The 21706-nt window shown below is 43.4% G+C and overlaps 1 protein-coding gene across 4 annotated transcripts in view; it reads left to right on the forward strand.

Moving 5' to 3' along the window:
* Grk5 (G protein-coupled receptor kinase 5) overlaps nt 1-21706 on the forward strand; it is a 217772-nt gene that overhangs the window by 97209 nt on the left and 98857 nt on the right. For all 4 annotated transcript variants that reach the window (XM_006978475.4, XM_006978474.4, XM_076563413.1 and 1 more), the window contains exon 2: nt 5352-5447. In XM_006978475.4, the coding sequence (XP_006978537.1) occupies nt 5352-5447 (96 nt within the window). The remainder of the gene's footprint in view (nt 1-5351; nt 5448-21706) is intronic.

Below are 21706 nucleotides of genomic sequence, written 5' to 3' on the forward strand. Positions count from 1 at the left end.
TCTTCACAGCTTACAATGGCCAGGCTAGTCTTTTCTCATGTTTCCTTACTCAGATCTTATGCTTCTACTTTCCTTGATTCCATTGGACCTTTTTTAGTTGTTTTTTGTTTGTTTGTTGTTGTTGAGACCAGATTCCTTCCAGAAACAGCATAAGGAAAGATTTATTTTGGTTCAAGGTTTCATAGGATTCAGTCCTTAGGTGATTTTAAATGTACTAAAGTTGACAATGATTAGCCTATCTGGGTAATTTAAGAAAACATCTCTATTGTTGTCTGTAATTTTTTCTTTAACCTTAACCCCCTCCATGTAGTTTAACGTATTCACAGATTCTCACAATTAGGACATGTTTGGGGAGTGTTATTCTGTCCTCCACAATTTGTTAGACTTGTTCTTGAAGCTGACAATGTAAGGATTAGGAAGACTTCTATCCAGCTACCCCTGGTACCACCTGGGAAGCCTGTACCCTGTCCCTGTGCAGCCTCCATGGGGCAGAGTGTCTTCTTGTTCTTGTTTTTCTTCTTCTTCCTCCTTCTTCTTTTGATTTTTCAAGACAGGGTTTCTCTGTGTAGCCTTGGCTGTCCAGGGACTCACTCTGTAGACTAAGCTGGCCTTGAACTCACATAGATCCCCCTGCCTCTGCCTCCTGGGTTTAAAGGCATGAGCCACCACTGCCTGAGTGTGCCGCCTTTATCTCCTAAACTCTCCTCAAGTTTTTGGGCCCAGCTTCAGTGTTTCTTTTTCCAGGTGGCTCACTTTCCCCACCTCCTTTTATGTCCTAGACAGTTGTCTCCATAATCAGCAAACCTCCTTCAAACCCTGCTCCCTTCCTAAGTGCTGCCATTAGATAAAAAAGGTTTCCCCACATTGCTACATTTTAGAGCTAATATTCTATGTCTTTGTATGCTGCCCAATATATGGTGTGATGTTTATTCACACCCTTGTGCTGTACCCATCAGCTTCCAATAGTAGGCTGTGACAATTAAATATCTCCAGATATTTTGACATGTTTCTTGGGACATAGTCTTGGGCGTTAAAAACCACCAGAGGAAAGAAAGTTTGACTTCTGTCTTCTGTAAACATGACTACTTGTGTCCCAGTACCTCCAGAAGGATCACTACTTAAGAGATGCTCAACATATCCTTGTAGCAGGAATCTTAAAAGTTCTTATTAATAAAATCAAACCCAAGGCCAGTTATCGGGGTCAATGCTGGTAGATCAGAGAGACAGAACAAGCCACAGCTATCTCACCTTGCCAATTCCTCAGCTGGTCCTGTTTCCTCAGACTGGAAGCTTGTGTCCTCATCCAGAATGAATCTCAGCTGAACTGTGCTGCTCAAAAGCCTGAAGCTTAACCAGCCACATGCTTAACCAGCCACATGCTTAACCAGCCAAATGCTTAACCAGCCAAATGCTGCTAGTTTCTGGTCCTCACGCCTTATATTTCTTTCTGCTTTCTACCACCACTCCCTGGGATTAAAGGTGTGTGTCACCATGCTTGGCTATTTCCAATGTGGCCTTGAACTCACAGAGATCCAGAAGAATTTCTATCTCTGGAATGCTAGGATTAAAGGTGTGAGTGCCACCATTTTCTAGTCTTTGTATTTAGTGGCTGTCTGTTCTCTGACCGCAGATAAATTTATTAGAGTACACAATGTTTTGGGGAACACAATACCACCACATTTCCTCTCTTTTTGTCTAAAATTAAAAAAGCTTATAACTAATACAAGAAAAACTATCCAATAAGTATATACAATATATACAGCCAAAAATTATATTAATGATGTCTTGTCCATTAACATTTGACAGATTCAGATAAAAACTCCATTATATATATTAACAATGTCCAGTCCAGTAACACCTGATAAACTCAGACCAAAAAATTTTCATTACTTATCTTACTTAAAACAAGTAGTTCCTTTTTAAAAGTAGATTCCATAGTCTCCCTTTTTATCTTATCATATCCATATTCTCTCTTTTTTCTTTTTATAATACATTCAGTAGTCTACCTTTTGTCATTTTTATATCTTCCCCTTTTTCTTCAGTATAGATTCAATGATCTACCTATTTATCCTATTATTTCTTTACCTTTTTTCTCAGAGTAGATTCAATGATCTATCTCATATCTATATTCTCTTTTTCTTTTTGCTTTCTAGGGGTGAAGATATCTTTAGGGAATCTTGAAAAGAAAATTTTGGGGTTAATCATCAAGTCCTGTATAGTTTGTCCAGTCTCTGGATAATAGGAAAGTTCAGGGCTTGTTTCAAGTCCTTGTTTGAATAGTCTGTCAGGCTGGATCATCTCAACTAGTCCTCTCGAAATTGTTCTGACCAGTTTGTAGTCCAAAGTCGATTTTTCCATGGTGTTAATCGGCTTAATGGCTTTATCATAGTCCATGTGGAATCATCGTTGTAGGATCCTGTCATCTTTTTGAAGATTTCAAAGTCACTGTTAGGTACGGTCATGGTTTCCTTTTTTTTTTTTTTTTTTTTTTTGCCTCCTCTGTGGTTTGGAGCAATCATAGTCTGATAAATGTCTGTCTCTCGGAACCATGAACATTCTTCCCTAGAACAGAAAATCTTCACAACAGTTTCTCCCCACCATTTGTCTTGCCAAACTTTTCCAAACTGACCTTTGCCGATGCTTTCTTGTAACACGATGGTCCTGGCAATTCTTCTCTGAACCAGCAGCAGTAAACCCTTCGTCCCAGGTAGCAACATCACCGCAGTCACCAACATGATGAGAAGGAGCTGGCAACGTGGAGCAGTAGCCACTGCTTCCATGGTCCCACCACTGTTTGTGGCTCAATCCGGGCCAAAGCTTCTCGCAAGCCTCCTAGGCCGGCCTCAAACTCGGGATCCTACTGCCTCTGTCTCCTTCAGCAAATCCAACCGGCGTGCACCACCACAACCAAATGAATGTAGCTTGGGCCTGAGCTGGGGCTCACAAGGCCACAGGCAAGCAGCTTTTTCATGAATTCGTAACACGAACGTTGGGCGCCAGATATTGATGTAACTAACCGTCTTATTAAATAAGAAACACAGAAACAATGTAAAAGAGAAAGCAGAGAGGTCAGAGCTCAGAGCTAAAATCTCACCCTTCCGCCTGTGCGGTGTCCCAGCTTCCCGAAAGAGAGCTACTTCCTGTCTGTACGCCTTTTTTATAGTATTATTGTTCTGCCTTCTCATTGGTTGTAAACCCAAACACATGACTGCCTCGTCACTGTCTGAATGTACAGCCCCCTAGGTCTTAAAGGCATATGTCTCCAATGCTGGCTGTATCCCTGAACACACAGAGATCTATGGGATTAAAGGCGTGTGCCACCACCGCCACACTCTTGCTATGGCTCTAATAGCTCTGACCCCCCCCGGACAACTTTATTTATTAACATACAATCAAAATCACATTTCAGTACAATTAGATTACCACCACATATCCTGGTTGAATGAATTAATGAATTTATGTTAATTTTCCCTGTTACTGCCTGTGAGAAGCAAATACCTGCTTTGCATAGCCCAGTTACTTGAGAAACACCTGAGGATCCTTGGAGAAGTCACATTCTTAGGTTCCAGTCAGAGAGTGGGATCACAATCTGGGAATTTTCATTGTTAAGGATGCAGCATCTATTCTTAAAAAAGAATTGACTCGCTGTGTGACCTAGCAGCTTCTCTCCTTGGAATGTACCTAAAGAGATTAAAAATAGAGCTTGAAACAGATGCTCGAATACAAATGTCCATGGAAAATATATTTACCACAGCCTCAAATTAGGAGCCACTCCAGCATCCATAGACAGATGAGTGGAGAAATGCATATCCAGGGGTCAGGATATAGTGTAGTTTGTAGAGTGCTTGTCTGGCATGCACAAAGCTCTGAGTTCTGTTTCCAAGTGCCACATAAACTGGGTGTGGTGTTGCATACCTATAATTTTAGCACTTTGATAGTAGGGATAGGAGGATTAAAGGTTCAAAGTCATATGTGGGTACACAGGGGATTCAAGGCCAGCTTAGGCTACATGAGACCTTGTTTCAAACAAAACAAATATAACCAAATGTTGTTCATCCCTAAAAAAGAATAAATTTCTGACATGTACTATGTTATGGATAGACCTTACAGGCTTTGTTTTGCATGAACTAGGCCAGACACCAAGGGGAAATTATTCTATTTGAGACAGAAAATAGAAGAGAATAGGGTTAGAGGAGGGAGTATGGGGAAGTTTTTTGTTGTTGTTGTTGTTGTTTTGTTTTGTTTTGTTTTGTTTTATTTATTTTTTGGGATGACAAAAATGTTCTGGAGATGGCTAGTGGTGATATTTATACAGCAATACGAACACACTTTATGCTACTGAATTTTACACTTGAAACCATCAGTTTATGCTATTTTATCTTACAAAAAGAGATTCTTCATCCCAGCAAGCTCCTGGAATCAGTAATGTAGGAATGAGAATGGGAGTCATATGGGCCACATGGGTTCTGATGGTCCTTAGCAGGTACTTAGCAGTTGTATTGGACGTGTCTAGCCTAGTTCACCTGCTATGCAGGCTGATTTTCCTAGAGGATTTCCCTTCTATGAGGTTGTATGTACCACCCTTTGTAGTAACCAGACAAGCACACATACAACTTTGTAGAGAGTAGACAGGCATCCAAGAGGGTGCCTAGCTGGTGGAGACAGCTAGTCTGGGTGTCTTGTGTCCTGTTCATGGGCCAACTCTTAACCAGTTCTAGCTGATTCTTACCATGTGGGATATCTGACTCTGGATAAGAAGTCCAGAATGGGTTTGTATGCAGAGTGTCCTTGTGTTTAAATATTAGCACCCTGTTTGCTGAAGAGCAGGCAAACAAACCACATTTATGCAGTGATAGTTTGTTTGTGATCTAACAAATAAAGCTTGCCTGAAGATCAGAGTTTGGAGCTAAGCCACTAGTTAGCCATAGAGGCCAGTCAGTGGTGGCACACACCTTTAATCCCAGCACTTGAGAGGTAGAGGCAGGTGGATCTCTGTGAGTTCAAGGCCACCCTGGGCTATACAATTTGATCCAGTCTAAAAGAGAAACAGAGCTGTGTGGTCCTAAATGACTTCGTTCTTCCATGTGCCTTGGCTTTCTTCTTTGTCAAGGGGAACATAATAGTTCCTGCTATGTAGAGTAAGGGAAGAAACAAAGAGGAGAGAGAGAGAGAGAGAGAGAGAGAGAGAGAGAGAGAGAGAGAGAGAGAGAGAGAGAGTGTGTTTTGGGCTCAGGGCATGTCACTGACTTGATCTAAAGCCTAGAAGCTGGTGGAAAGGCTCATGGGGGTGGGATGCAGGCTCTGGAGCTTTGGGCAGCACCAACATCAGTGGCATCTTTCCATCTCTGCAGGGGGTGGAGGAAAGCGCAAAGGGAAAAGCAAGAAGTGGAAGGAAATCCTGAAGTTTCCTCACATCAGCCAGTGTGAAGACCTCCGAAGGACCATAGGTAAGGAGCACTTGAGCTGCCAAAGCCTCTGTACAACCAAGCCATTACAACTCAGCTAAGCAGATACAGGAATTCTGGCTCCATCTGACATCTTTGCTAATGGGCTAAAGATACAGCCAATATTTGTTCCCTATTTGGTGTGTGCCAGGATGAACTGTTACTTCCCTAGTATCTTTGAGTCAGGTGCTATTATTTTACTCCAGAAGGGGAAACTGAAGTACAGTGGCTCTTTAACTGACCCATAGTATCCCAGATCAAGGGAGAACAGAGAAAATGGGCCAGGACCAGCTGGAGTCCCCTGGCAGAACTCCCTGCTTTTTCTGATTTCCATGCATCCTGCTCTTGGGAGGCAACTCTGTTTTAAGCTTACCATCCCTCTCACTTGGGAGGTTGGTATTCATGATGGAACCAACCATCTGTTGAGTCAGCCTAGTTGTCTTTAGTCCCAACATGGCCACCTCCAACAGCAGCCAAGGGCTTAGCTCCTATAGGGATATAGCAAACACTCCAAATAGGTCTGCTGAACACAGCTTATCTCTGCCATTCAGATGAAGGAAGTCTGCATATTTTGCTTTATTGGGTTCATATGCTTCTTAAAAGTATAAAACATGCAAATATGAAATACAGGGATTTCTGGTTCCAAACAAGAAGGAGTAGAATGCAGTGTTCTCTGTCTCTTCTACCAAGGGCAGTTGAAAACTCCAGGAAATATAGAAGACTCTGGAAAATAGGTGGGTGAGACTGTAGCAGGAATCTTAAAAGTTCTTATTAATAAAATCAAACCCGAGTTATTGGGGTCAATGCTGGTAGATCAGAGAGACAGAACAAGCCACAGCTATCTCACCTTGCCAGTTCCTCAGCTGGTCCTGTTTCCTCAGACTGGAAGCCTCTGAGTCCTCATCCAGAATGAATCTCAGCTGAACTGTGTTGCTCCAAAGCCTGAAAGCTTAACCAGCCAAAATGCTGAACCAGCCAAATGCTGCTAGTTTCTGGTCCTCACGCCTTATATATCTTTCTGCTTTCTACCACCACTCTCTGGGATTAAAGGCTGGCTTTCTGGGATTAAAGGCGTGAGTCACCATGCTTGGCTGTTTCTAATGTGGCCTTGAACTCACACAGATCCAGAGAGATTTCTACCTCTGAAATGCTAGGATTAAAGGCGTGTGCTATCACTGCCTAACTAGTGGCTTTTCTGTTCTCTGACCCCAGATAAGTTTATTAAGGTACACAATATTTTGGGGAACACAATACCACCACATGAGAACATTGAGATGTGAAGAATAAAAGGTTTTCCTTTTTGCTTCTATTATGTTCCTGACAAGGTGTTGGGGGAAACAAAGCCTGATATGCTGGTGCATATGGACAAAAAGGCCCTTCTTCAACAGAAAACAAAAACCAACCTGTCCTTTTTAGAAAGGAACAGATAGGGTTGAATATTTGGCTTAGCAGTTAAGAGCACTGGCTGCTCTTCCAGTGGACCTAGGTTTGATTACCAGAGCCTATATGGTACCTCACATTAATCTGTACCTCTAGTTCCAGAAAATCCAATGCCCTCTGCTGGCTGCCTTAGATACCAGGTATACACAAGATACACATACATATATGCAGACAAACTATCCATCACATAAAATGAATAAATTTAAAAAGTAAATGTTTAGAAAGAAGCATACAGTGCAACTGGGAAGCTGTGGGCACAGTGTAGACCTGCTTCTTTGGCTTACACCTGCATTGACAAACCCACTTAGACTTTGTTCTCATATATGTGGTCTATATGTGTAAAGTGTAGACCACTATTACAAATAACATGGACTGAGTAGCTTGAACAGTAGATATTCACTTTTGTTTGGTTCTAGATGTCTAAGATGAAGGACCATTTCTGCTTTCCTTGTGTCTTTCACAGTAGAAGGAAGCACACTTTCTCATTTCTTTTCCTGTCAGGGCTCTGTTGTGATTCATAGGGCTCCTCTCTTAATCCATTGTGTTAGGTATTAGGGTTCACCGTGTATACTTTGAGGATGCAGACATTCAGTTCATTAGCACCCTGGTCTAGATTCAAAGGTCATCATCCCCTTCCTCTCCACTTCTGTTCTCTGAGGGACATGCAACTTCTCTTTTGAGGGGAACTGTCCCCACCCAGACTCCAGCTATACCCAGATATTTCATACAAGTTTAGGGCCTTAGATGCCTTCATTGCACCCTTCTCTCCTAAGAAACTTCCTACTTATCCTTCACCTCCTGCCTCCCCTGTTCTGTTTAATTCTTGTTTGGAGAGCTAGGAGCACAAGATTATGCTGCCAGAGTCTCCTGAACCATGGACCCTTACCCGACAGCTCCAGCCCTGTTTAAGTCCATCTTCAGGTCTCTTGGTGGAGCCTATACCCATGGGTATGAGGACTGGGCCTGCCATGTGAGAATGATGTTTCAGTTCTCTGAGAGGGTGTTGAAAAGCCTCTGTGTGTTGATGCAGTGTGGAAGAGGTTGGGAAAAACAGGAAGGCCCATGTAAGCTAAGGGGCTGCCGCACATGGGCCTGGGCCAGGGGTTGGGCCTTCTTGCCTGTTTATAGTCTGTCGCCGTGGTGTTTGCCCAGCCACTGCTGGGGTCCTTCTGGAAGGCTTTCTTACATAAAAATCCCATTTCTTTTCTAGACCAATACACAAACCAAACAGTGGCAAACACCAAGTTTGTTTTTCTTGTGGACACATGAGCTCATTTTCTGAAGCTCCCTGGGAAGATGTCCCAGGACAGGCTCTGAAAAGGGCCCACTGGGCAGTGTGGGGTGGTGCAGTAGAAAGGCTGTGCATCAGAGAGGAGCCAAGTTCACAAAGACCCTGAGATTCTGCTTAGAATCATCTGGAACAGTGGTCACTGAAAGCCACAGCCTTCTGCCTTGGGCAGCCACAAATCCTCTCTATGCAAACCCCCAGATAACTTAAGAAAATGACAATTATTCCTCTGTTGCATCCCCACCCCACATTTACTTTTCTACCCTGCTTGAAATGAACCTCATAGGTAACAAAAAGCTTTGGCAGGGGTGAAGTCTAAGGACCCCTTTTCAGAATAATAATTTTACATATGCAAAATGAAATACACAGACTTACTAAGGAAATAAATTCCTTTCAAATATAGTTATTAAATACCTATAAAGTGTAAAACATAGAAATGTTTGTGTATTTTTGTTAATACTTGAAATAATGAGGTCTAAGAGCTGGTTAGTAGCTATTATGATTTTACATCTGTGGTGAACATAAGTGGTATTTTTTGATATCTGCAGTAACTATGTTATGAATGAATATGCTGTATCATATTCACTGCTTGTAACAAGTCCCAGGCACTGCTAATATCACCCTGGGCATTGTCTACCTTTGTAATCAAAGGAAGTGTGAATTTTTCGGTAGACCTTGGTGAAAGGCTAGGTGATATCTTCCTCCACGGGAGTCCACAGACCCTTAGCAGCACTTGCCTTCTGCAGTTCACCCTCAGTGCCCTTGGGTCTCTCCCTCCTCCATTCACAGATGCTCTGGACACTTTATTGTCCTGTGAATTCCTCAAGCTTGTTTCCAGCTATGGGGCCTTTGCCCTTGCTATTCCCTTCACCTAAAATATTCTTTCCCACACTCTTTTGCCAGAGTGCTTTATGGTCCCAGACGGAATATCACCTCCAAAGAGAAGCCATCTAAAGAAGAGCCTGCTATCATTGTGTTTCTTCATATAGAGATGTTTATTGAATGGTCTGTGCTCATAACCCCGTCTTCGTTTGTTCATTTACTTGTGTATTTTCTGTCTTCTCTACTGGATCAACTGTTCTGGGTTAGAAGTGGCTGTATTTTACCTGGTTCACTCCCTAAGTACTGGCTGGCACATATTGGGGCTTATTAAATATTGGTTCGATGAAGATTGACACAAAATATTTTAAATTAGGGCTCTTTTTAAAAAGTTTATGACATGTATTTTCTGTGACTAAATTTAACCTTAGCCCATGTTTTTGACTTCAAGTAAAGAAAGTTTAGACTTAGGGGTTTAAACTTGCAAGTATCTAATTTAATACCTTTCCCTTCTCCTATCCTCAAAGATAAGAAATATCAGCATGGTGATAAGATCCAAGCCATGGTCCTTTTTGCACTGTTTAGAAAGGCAAGCCTGGGATCCTGGCTCAGCCCATGACCACCCTGTAAAGCTACAACTTGAGTACTTAGCATAGTAATGTTAGTTTTGTAGAGAATCCATAGCTCAAGGAATTTGGAACATATTTTCTAAAACCCCCTTTCCAGTTTATAGGCAAGTGGGCAGGCTCTCGGTGCTGAATGACCCACGTAAGACAGTATAATCCCTTGGCTTTGAACTACAGCTTTCCACTACCTAGCACCATCTAAATGCAAACATTTGGGCCCTCTGCTCCAACCAGTACTAAATCATGGAGACCCATTATGCACTCCAAGGAACAGAAGTTTCATCTGTTTTTCTTTATTGTGTCTTGTGCATTGCATTGCATTGCACACTTATCTACTTATTCAGTAATGTTTATTTTGCATTTGCTATGTGCCACCCACCAGGGATGCAAAATAGATTCTTGCTCCCTGGAGCTTAATCATGGCTGAGCATAAGACAGTAATTAACACAGAGATATGATACCTGACAGAGAACATTCCATGATGGTGAGGGACCACTTGTTGAGCTGGAGAATATTGGCAAACATTTCCACCCATTATGTGAGGTTTTCAAGGGTCTGAACTATATTTCCTTTCCATTTAAATCTCCCCCGTGGCACAGTGAAGTGGATGGAGAGAAGGACAGATGGGTGAAAGTATGGATAGGTTGATGGATAGATAAAATGGCTGGCTGTATCTTACTCTCTTGGTCTAGACACCAGAAGTGATTGGCAGTAATCATATTAAGAAAGGAATTCCTTCCTGCTTGTATCTGTTTTTTATGTTAGCCCCAGATGTTACCTAAGTGATTACAGACACAACTGAATGAGAGGAGGATGGTGCCCAATTACAACCTTATTAGTTAATAGGCTAATTATTCATATACATTTGTTAGAGGTCCCAAATCAAAGAAGTTCTCAGAATGTCCAAAGATTGAAAGACTGAAAATGTTAACATAAAGATAAAAGATTGTTGAGGACTGCAGATATTTCCCAGTGATACAGATGGTTCTGATGCGCAAAAGTGTGGATTTTTTTTATTTATTTAGCTCAGGATTACTGCACACTTTATTCTTTTATTTAAAAAAGAGGTAAAAGGGGGATTTAGTGAAAGAGTTGATTATTTTACCATTTTTCAATGTTTCTGTATCCAAAAGCTATATAATAAATCAAAGCCCTCTCAACCCCCCTGCAGGAGTGATACGTGTGAGGAGGCTATTGGAAGAGAATGACTGTTATGCTTTAGTATGTCACCATTTGTTCCAGCTCTCATGGAAAGGATGGCTGGTGTGTGTGTGGGGGCAGGGAAATGGAGTAGCCCTGTGGAGAGAGCCCTATACCAAAGCGTTAACTTTTCTGAGGAGCAGCTTGGTGACATTCCCAGAGGAAAAAGATAGGTTCACTATCAGGAAAGCCCCAAACCATACTGACTAATTTGAATTAGCCTATTCATTGGTTATTCATTCAACATCAGTCAACAAATAATGTGAGCTGGGAGTTACAGTGCTGGTGCTGGGTCCTTGGCTACCTGGTGAAGTGATGTTGCTGAGTGGAATGGTTCATCATTGCTGACAAGGTTCTACTTGTCTACTTGTTCTACTGCCTCCAGTTGTGGGGGCTGTGGTCGGAAGGTTTCCAGCTACAGGAGGGTATAGAACAAGTTGCTGATTTCTTTGGGTTATAGTTTTTTTGTATGGAGGGCAACATTTCTGTCAACTTGGTAGAACCACTACAAAGGCAACAGACTATCCCATACCCATTATTGTCATTTTCATCATCATGATAGTGCTGATTTAAGGACCTTTTGAGAGGACTTCTGAATTTCTCAGAAAAGTTGCACTGTGTCTAAATGGTAAATGGGGCCATTATTTTCTGACTGACACCAGTGAGTGAATGAGTGAGTAGGTTCAGTGACCCAGGGACTGGAATTATCTGAACCACCTTCTTCCTAAAACACTTTTCCCATTCATAAGTTCCCCATGAACCTTCCTACTATCAACTGCACAGCATACCCCAGAAGACTCAGGGTTACCCAGATCCTTTCTTCTGGCTAGGAGGTTTCCTTGAAAGGATGTATATATCTCAGAAGCCTGAGCACTGGTTACCGCTGAGGCAGGCTCATGGTGCCTCAATTTTATTTGTAAGGTAATTTAGTAGAGAAGACATGTGATTGGTATAATTACAAACAAAATATGTATGGCCAGATTTGATAACAGCACATAATTACAGTCTCAGAACTCAGGCAGTAGAGGCTGGAGAGGATTGCTACAAGTTTGAGGCCAGCCTATGTGGTGGTATTGTGTTCCCCAAAATATTGTGCACTCTAAATAAACTTATCTGGGGTCAGAGAACAGAACAGCCACAATATTAAACATAGATGTTAGGCAGTGGCAGCACACACCTTTAATCCTAGCATTCCAGAGGCAGAGATCCACCTGGATCTCTGTGAGTTTAAAGCCATACTGGAAACAGCCAGGCATGGTGACTTGTAGCTGGAATTTTCCTGGTCCTGCCTGGCCCACAGTCAGGACAAATCTCTCTCACTTCCAGTCCTTCTATCCGACAGCCCACTTATAAAATAAACACACAGATGCTTATATTATTTAAACTGTTTGGCATAATGGCTTAGGCTTCTTGCTAGCTGTTCTTATATCTTAAATTAACCCATTTCTATTAATCTATAAGTTGCCACGTGGCTCGTGGCTTACCAGTATCTTAACATCTTCTCATGGCAGTAGTTGGCAGCATCTCTCTGCCTCAGCCTTCCACTTCCCAGAATTTTCTTCTCTCCTTGTCCCGCCTGTATCTCCTGCCTGGCTACTGGCCAACCAGTATTTTATTTATTAACCAATCAGAGCAACACATTTAACATACAGAACATCCCACAGCAGTGGCTCACACCTTTAATCCCATGAAGTGAGCCTTTAATCCTAGGAAGTGATGGCAGAAAGCAGAAAGGTATATAAGGCGTGAGAACCAGGAACTAGAGACTGGTTAAGCTTTCAAGCTTTTGAGAAGCAGTTCAGCTGAGATCCATTTGGATAAGGACACAGAGAGTTCCAGTCCGAGGAAACAGGATCAGCTGAGGAATTGTGAGGTAAGGAAGCTATGACTTGTTTTGCTTCTCTGATCTTCCAGCATTGACCTTAGTACCTGGCTCCAGGTTTGTTTTTATTAATAAGACCTTTTAAGATTTGTTCTACATCCCTAGGCTAAGTATTGAGACCCTGTTAAAACAAAACAATTTGATGCTGGAGAGATGGCTCAGTGATTCAGAACACTGGCTGCTCTTCTAGAGAGACTAGGGTTCAATTACCAGCACCCATATGGCATCTCACAACTGTCTGTAACTCCAGTTCAAGGGGATTTGGTAACAACTTCTGGCTTCCTTTGGCATCTGGTGTGCATGAGATAAACAGACATACATGCAGGCAAAACATTTATACACATAATAAGTTAATTTTAAAAGTTTTTTTTTTTTTTTTTTTAAGAAAAAGAAGGGGAAAAAAACAAGCCAACAGAATAAAACAACAAAAGTCCCCTCAAAACCCCAAATCACTCAGTGAATGAAGACTGGATTCCACAGTTGCTGTAGAGAATTATTACTTTTCTCCTTGGTGACTGTGCTTCCAGAAGGGTTTGTAGGCCAGAGGGGACAATCACATGAGTCTTGCTTGTCCTTGTGACCCAGTGCCTGTCAGACTGGCAGCGACCTCTTAATTTCATTACCAGGGTAATCAAATGTCTGTGGACGTCACTGCCGACCTTGGGGTGATAAGGGCACATCACGCCTCTTGTTCTGCCACTTAACCATGCTCGATAAAGCACAGCATCTGCTTGTCTTCAGAGGGCAAGATAATTTTAGATGTGGTAGGTCAGGTGACCTGTGTGCAGCTGGCACACTGTGAGGGTGAATGTGGATCAGCTCAGGGTTTCAGGTCTTTACTACCTTCATGACAGGCTTGAAGCTCCTAGAGGAACAGCCTGGGCTCAGAATTCATAAGATGCTTTGTGCTATTGGTCAGTGGGTTTCTGCTTTGGCAATTCTTGGGATGGGGTGCTGGCAGGGGTTTCTAGATCTGGACTTAGGGTTTTCAGGGGCTACTCTGTGGGTATCGCCAGGTGTCTCCCTGACCAGGCCTTTGTTACTTTCTATATTTGGGTTTCTATATAAAACTTTATTTCGGGATTAAAACTAAAACCAAATTTGAAACTCCACTGTTTATATTTTCTAGAAAGGTTAACTGAATCCTAGAGAGACAAGTGACTTGCTAAGGTAACTTTGAGGGAAATTTCCCACACTAACAGTTTGCCAGAAATGGTGTAACAAAGCATTGCACACTGCCCAGCTTATAAAACAGCATTTATCACCTTAGGGTTCTGAAGATGGGAATTCAAGTTCAGGGTGTCATCAGGGCTGGGTCCTCCCTATAAACATTCCTCTCCAAGCTTCTTGCAGTTTGCTGACCTTTGTGCTACTTTATAGATGTATCCCCCATCTCAGCCTCTTCATCTGCATAGGTGTGTGAGTATTCAAGTGTCCCTTTTCTTTCTTTTTTTTATAGTATTTTTATTTAATAATTAACTTAGTTTCACATATCAGCCACAGATTCCCCCACCCTCCCTCCTCCCACCCCCCAGCCCTCTCTCCCAACCCACCCCCTACTCCCACCTCCTCCAAAGCAAGGTCTCCCCTGGGGAGTCAGCCAAGCCTGGTAGACTCAGCCAAGGCAGGTCGAGTTCCCTCCTCCCTACACCAAGGCTGAGCAAAGTGTCTCAGCATAGGCCCCAGGCTCTAAAAAGTTAACCCATGCACCAAGGACAGGTCCTGGCTCCACTGCCTGGGGGCTCCCCAAACAGTTCAAGCTAATCAATTGTCTCACTTATCCAGAGGGCCTGTTCCAGTTACATGAGGGTTCCTCTGCCATTGGTTCACAGTTCATGCGCTTCCACTGGTTTGGCTATTTGTCCCTGTGCTTCCTCCAACCATGGTCTCAGCATCTCTCACTCATACAATCTCTCCTCTCTCTCGCTGATTGGACTCCTGGAGCTCCACTTGGGGCTCAGCCATGGATCTCTGCATTCTCTTCCATCAGACACTGGATGAGAGTTCTATCATGACAGTCAGGGTGTTCAGCCATCCGATCACCAGAGCAGGTCAGCTCAGGCACTCTCTCGACCATTGCCAGTAGTCTACAGTGGAGGTATCTTTGTGGATTTCTTTTCTACAAATGTGCTAATCCTTTTGGCTCAGGGTCTATCCTAATGACTGCATTTAAAACCCATTACTTCCATGCGCCCCTTTTTACAAATAGGGGTACGTCTTGTGTTACTGAGGGCTAAGACTCCAACCTATCTTCTTTGAAGGTTCAATTGAACCCACACCATACCTTCTCTTGGGACCTATGGGGTTCAAGGAAGAGAGTCTGAAAGAGCTTGGTTCTGTAGTCTAAGGTGGCACCTTCCTCCTTCTTGCAGGCCCAGGCTGATAATGTCCTCACAGGGCTACAGTAACATTTATGGGAGGATTATTTCCCTAGCCATGTTGCATGGTGCTTTCTCAGTTCCTCATTTTGTTTGTTTTTCAGTGATAGCAACTGGTAAGTTACTTTGATCAAAACCATTAAGCCTACCACTCAGGTCTGTCTAGCTGTAGTTAAGACTCTTTTTTATTTTGTTTTTGGAGACAGGGTTTTTCTGTGTAGCTCTGACTGTCCTAGAACTTGCTCTGTAGAGTAGGCTGGTCTTGAACTCAGAGATCTGCTTGCCTCTGGCTTAAAGTGTGTGCCACCACTGCAGGGCTCATAGTTAAGACTTTTAAGTAATGTTTTCTATCTTTTTTCTAATGTTTCTCCTACACACAGTTTGGTTTACTTATTCCTCCATTGTAGTGCTTGAGACTGACAAGGGCCTCCTGCATGAGTCCTGACACTGAGCTATACCTGCACACTATTCTCTGTGTATTACTTTTCTTTTTTCATTTCTCTTTCTACCCTGCTCCTTTTTTGTGTATGTGTATATACATTGTGTGTGTGTGTGTGTGTGTGTGTGTGTATCTGTGTCTGTGTGTCTGTGTAAAACTGTGCATATGGAGGTCAGAGGATACCCTCAGCTGTTATGGCTCCTCCACCATCTCCCTTTAGCAAGCCCAGAGATCTTCCTGTCTTTCCTCTCCAACTCTCTGATTATAAGCACATACCACCACCCCTGGCTTTTTTTTTTTTTTTTTTTTTTTTTTTTTTGGTTTTTCAAGACAGGGTTTCTCTGCGTAGTTTTGCGCCTTTCCTAGAGCTCACTTGGTAGCCCAGGCTGGCCTCGAACTCACAGCGATCCTCCTGTCTCTGCCTCCCGAGTGCTGGGATTAAAGGCGTGCGCCACCACCGCCCAGCATCCCTGGCTTTTTAAAAACAAAAACAAAAACATGGGCTATAGGATATCAAACTCATGCTTATAAGATAAGCATTCTACTCCATACCCCAGCTCTTGTTTCTCATCTTTTTTCTTACATGATATAAAACTATTTTTCCTGTCATTAAAACCTTTCACCATTTGTTATATTTATTAGGTATCAGTGGGAACATATTAATGAGCAAAGCGCAGTGTCCATGTTCTCTCAGTAGCTCTTCTATAGGTGGGTGACTACATCAGTGGAGTACTGAGAACTTGCCTATTACCTACAACCCAACATTAGCCAAATGCCCCCCTCCTTTTCCTCCCTATTGCTTATATCTTGTGTGTGTATTCTTCAAGTTTTCTTGAACATAAGTCCTTGGCCATAAATGGTGTGTGTGTGTGTGTGTGTGTGTCTGTGTAGGTTTGGACATCTTGAGGAATGGGTTCTCTTCCACCTTTGGGTCTCAAGGATTGGACTCGGGTATAGACTTAGTGATAAAGCACCCAGATTCTATTTATGGAATTTATTTCCCAGGGCCATATGTATGGCAATACCTTTACAGCATCTGCCTAAGCAAATTAGGCACCCGTTGTTCTGAACACCCTAAGCTTGCAACCAGGAGGAAGGTGGCAAGAAAAAGGGTGGGCAGATAAATATTTGGGGCATGCAGGAACTTCTGAAGTTAAAATTGAAATACATCAACCACCAGATGATCCCCTAAAAAGCTGTGGGTACCTACTAGCTGCTAGCTGCAGCCCTCTCCAGACAGTCACAGAAAGGAAATCTATAATCCAGAGAGCTCGAGTGTTGTTTTAAAATGTTTTGTTGTTTCTCAGTTGTGCCATCCTTGTGTTCTCTTTTAAAATGACTTTTGAATGATCTTTTAATACTTTTTCTCATTATTAAAATAAATAAATAAAACTGAGCATGAGCTGGGGTTCAGTGGGTAAGAGTGCTAGCTGCTCAATCCTAACAACATGAATTTAATCTCAAGAACCCATGAGAAATCTGGATGAGTTGGCATGTACCTGCAATCCCTGAACTCCTACAGGAGATGGAAATCAGAGCCAGGAGAAAGGTCCTGAAGCACACGGCCAGCTAGCCTCGAGTATACAGTGTAGCAGCAGAAACAAAAAAGACCCTGCCTCAATCAGAACCCAAAAGTTCTGACTTCCACTATACCATGACATGCATGTGCCTAAACATATGCGTGGCACCCCCCATGTTAAAACATATATCTATGGATGAAATTTCAAAAACAGAATTTAAAAAGAAGAAATTTTAAATTGCCAAAGCAATAACCCCTAATTGTACTGTGAAAGGGGAGGGAACAGCCCACTCTAACCGTCCTGTCTCCCAGCCCAGAAGCCAGATATTTGTTTTTATTTCATCATATTTTACCTTTTTTCAGTGGTGCAGGGCCTTATTCATGCTAAGTAAATGCTCTACTTACCCCTCTTTTCCCCTTTTATTATAAGACAGACTCTTATCAAATTGCCCAGGCTGGTCTTAAACACCCAAACAGGTCTTGAATCTGTAATCCTTTTGCCTCAACATTCTTTACATGCCTGGTCAGATGTGTGTGAGAGAGGGTCAGTGGATAATGTTTTGGAATCAGTTCTTTCTTTTACCTTTACTTGGGTTCTAAGGATTGATTGAACTCAAGTCACCAAGGGTGTGCAGCAAGTACCTTTACCAGCTGAGCCAGCTCCCCAACACAGAATTCTGCTTTTTTCTGACTTACTTGGACATTTTTGTTCTCCTCCAGAGAGGGAAAAATTGCTTACCCCCACCTGGTCCTGAACTGATTGCTGAGGGATCTTGTTTTTCATTCTCTGTTTTTTCAAAAGACCTGGAAAAGTGGGCTGAGAGAAACTGTTGCTGTCAGCTCTGAAGTAGCTGCTTTTGTCAGAAATGGTCCTTGGGAGACATGTTTAGTTGTACTTCTTGCTCGGGGCACTTGTCTAGTTCTGGGCTTCAACAGGCCTCAAGGGGAGGCATGGGTGAGTCAGAGGAAGGGACACTCTACCAGCACAGCTAGGGTGCTGGGTGTTGTTATTTGAGGTCTTTGGGGGAACCCCTGCTTGGAGCATTGGGCTTGGGAATGCAGAACAGGGGAGACACTGCCCTGACTCATCAGGTAGGTTTTGGGGATAAAAGGAATGAGCCACTGAGCCAGGCCTGAGCAATGAGACTGAATGGAGGCAGCAAGAAACAGGAGCTATAGTGGCAGAGGCTGGGGTTTGCAACAGGCTCTGTACTTCACTGCCTATGACTAAGCAAGTGATTAAACTTCTCTGAACCTATCTTCTCTGGCTCCTGGAAACCTAAATCAGGTGACATTCTTCCTCTTTATGTAACCTGAATGGAACCCTTTCCCTCAGCCCATTTGGCTCTTCAGATCTCCATTTACTAACTCAACAGACTTGGAGGTCCTGGATGGTAACTCTAAGCCCATCTCATCTCATCACCTTCTTGCCTCCAGTTGGCAGGCTCCTCATCTACTATACACATGAAGGTGATAGCCAATCTTATCCACTGGCCTGTAGTCAACTTTTACTCTAGGCATGGTGGAGCTATCCCAGGTTGGGAAGATGAGTAGAAAAGACACTTGATACTGGGTCACAACATGGGTAGTAGGGCAGGTAGATGTACAGTCTCAGTACCAAGAATCAGAGGAATAGGAAGGGAAAGGATCAGAGAGCTGTGAGGATGCTAGTTGAACAGATGAGAGGACAGGAAAGTGCTAGGTCAGTAGTTCAGCATAGTCAGCGTCATCTAACTGTGTGATTCTGATGGACATACCCTCTCTAATCACTGTAAAACTCCATGGGTCTGAGGCCATTTTCCAGTTCTGCCTCAGGGATAAGGACTAGAGATTCAGAGAAAATAGTAAGTTGCTGAGTTGGCAGAGCTCTGCAAAAGCAAGGCCTGTGTTCAAATTTAGCCCAAAGCAAACTCAGCTCCATGTTGGCTGTGATTTCTCTATGGATGTGGACAGCCTTGGGCAAACTGGGAGGCCATTATCCATGCTGCTTTGGTGGACTTGATGCAGAAAACCAAGTAGATTAAAGAGAGCCTGAATCAGGCCACAGGCATCATCTGTGCTTCCAGCCTGAAAGATTAGCTCAGCTCTGGTAGCTTTTGAAGCTACTCTTGGGGTGAGAGTAGATAGTGCTTTGAGCAAAGCAAGCTTGACTTTCAGGACTGTGAGAGATTCATTCACTCCCTTTCCAGATATTTATGATTGGCCTACTGTGTGCCTGGGAGGAAGGGACATAATTCCTTTATATAGACAGGACCACAAGTTTTCCACTTCTGATGGCACTAACCCTAAGGTTCAGGGGGCAACATAGGAGGCAGAGCTGGAGCTGCTTCCCACCTGCAGTCAGGATAGTGAAGATGACACTAGTCACAGGATGCCTGTGGCACCACCTGCCAGAAGTCTCCAGGCTAACAGCTGCTCCTGCTGCCCACCTGTCTCTTCCCTGTACTTTCTAGGACTGGCTTCTCCCTCCCCTGCTGTTTGTCCTCTCACTCTCTTTTCCCTGAAGGGCCTCTTGGAAGATGGCAGATGGGCACGGATGTCATACTGTCTGTTGTCTTTGCTACCTCACTCATGAGTTTGGCCCAAGGCTATTCCAAGTGAGGCCTCAATTTTATAAACCCCAGCTGATAGGAATCAGATAAGTGTGAGGTACAGAGGAGGCACCTCACTTCTCATGGTCCCATTGGCTGGCCAGCCACAAGATTCTTTCTTCTGGTGCCCTTTGTCACCATCTAATCAAGAGAGATATATCTCTTGGCCTCACTTACCCACTGGTGTATGAACTTCCCATTTACCTCCTACCAGGAAACCCTCTTGGATTCCTGTCTCCCACAGTGGTTTTACCAGCCTCACCAGGTAGAAACCTCAGCATTCCTGTCACTGTTGATTGGGTCTCTACTCTCTTTTCTATCTCATTGTCTTCATACTTGCCAACCTGCCAAGACTGGTACAGTAGCCTCTCCATTGGCCTTCTGTTTGTAATTGCTTTTTTCTTTTTCTTTTTCCTTCCCTCCCTCCTTCCCTTTCTTTCTCTTTTTTTCGTGTGTGTGTGTGTGTGTGTGTGTGTGTGTGTGTGTGTGTGTGTGTGTGTGTATGTGTGTGTGTATGTGTATGCATGATTTTTGAATGTGTGAAGGTGCACATGAATGGATGTAGATATACATGTATGTGTGCATACATGTGGAAGCCCAAGGTTAATGTTGGGAATTGATCTTCATCACTCTCCCACCTTATTCACTGAGGCAAGATCTCTTAATCAAACCCAGAGCCTGCCAGCCTGCCCTGGGGATCCCGTCTCCCACTTCTAAGGCTTGAATCATGTGGGCTGGAGAGTCAAACTGTGATGTCTTTTGCCACCTTTTGACCACTTGAATGTCACCAGAGAGTACAGGGTCATTCCTGGGCCCTGCTGGAAGATCTTATGGGGAATATGAGTTTTCCTATCACCCTAAGTGGGCCACCACACCCACTAGGCATTTACATGGGTTTACAGGAATGTGAAGTCCAGTTCTTACACTCTCATACAGAGCACTTAACTGCCAAGCTATGTCCCAGCCCATAGCTGTGCCCCTTTCTTTTCTTCTGTTTCTCACTGTCCTTATATTCAGAAAGTTTTTTTGTTTGTTTGTTTGTTTGTTTTTCGAGACAGGGTCTCTCTGTAGCTTTGGTGCTTTTCCTGGATCTCACTCTGTAGACCAGGCTGGCCTCGAACTCACAGAGATCCACCTGGCTCTGCCTCCCAAGTGCTGGGATTAAAGGTGTGCGCCACCACCACCCAGCTATATTCAGAAAGTCTTTGACTTCTCTCAGAAGTTGTTAAAGTGGAGACTCCTAGCACAGTAAGTCCAATGGCTGTGGTTCCTTTTCCACATACCCTATCTGCACTCCATCTAGTTATGTTTCAGACCAGTTTGGTTGACTACTCAGCACTGGGAGCTGAGGTGAAAAGTGGCACCCAAGGAACCTGGTTCGTGTTATGTGTTACTCCTCCCCTTCTATAAGAGTCTATAGAGTAATATGAAACAGATTGGCCTCCCCCAGTGAGTATTGTGTGGTATGCCAGTATGGCATATATATGTCTGTCTGTCTGTCTGTCTGTCTGTCTGTCTGTCTGTCTGTCTGTCTGTCTGTCTCTCTCTCTCTCTCTCTCTCTGTGTGTGTGTGTGTGAGTGTGTGTGTGTGTGTGTGTGTGTGCACACTTGCCTGCATTCACATGACCATCACTATACCGGGTGTGCTGAAAGCAAGTTGCTGGCTGCTTTGGGTCCCTTTCACTTGCACAGGTATGAGGATAAATGACTCATACTCCAAAATGTCAGCAAGGGAGGGCAGTGGGGCATTGTGGAAAGCCTGGGTGAGCCAATCTTTAGACATTTTTTATATGATAGTGTCTTCTATCGATCCCACAGGCCATGGGTTCCACATGCTTGGAGATTTTCCAAATATCTATAGTCTCTGCTTCCTAGCTGTTTATCTTCAACTAGACCACTCTGGCCTTTTTACACTCTTCCTTGCTGGACAAGGAGGCCTAGCAGTCATCACTAAGGAAGGTCTTTCCTCCTAGGACCTAAACTTTCCCTGGGAGGCAGAGACTGCTGAGCAGAAAAAGACAAGGAACCTCATTTGTTCCCTAAGTTTGCCTGCTTAGGGTACATGACCATTTCTGCCTTA

The sequence above is a fragment of the Peromyscus maniculatus genome, chromosome 1, assembly GCF_049852395.1.
Source record: "Peromyscus maniculatus bairdii isolate BWxNUB_F1_BW_parent chromosome 1, HU_Pman_BW_mat_3.1, whole genome shotgun sequence".
NCBI lineage: Eukaryota > Metazoa > Chordata > Mammalia > Rodentia > Cricetidae > Peromyscus > Peromyscus maniculatus.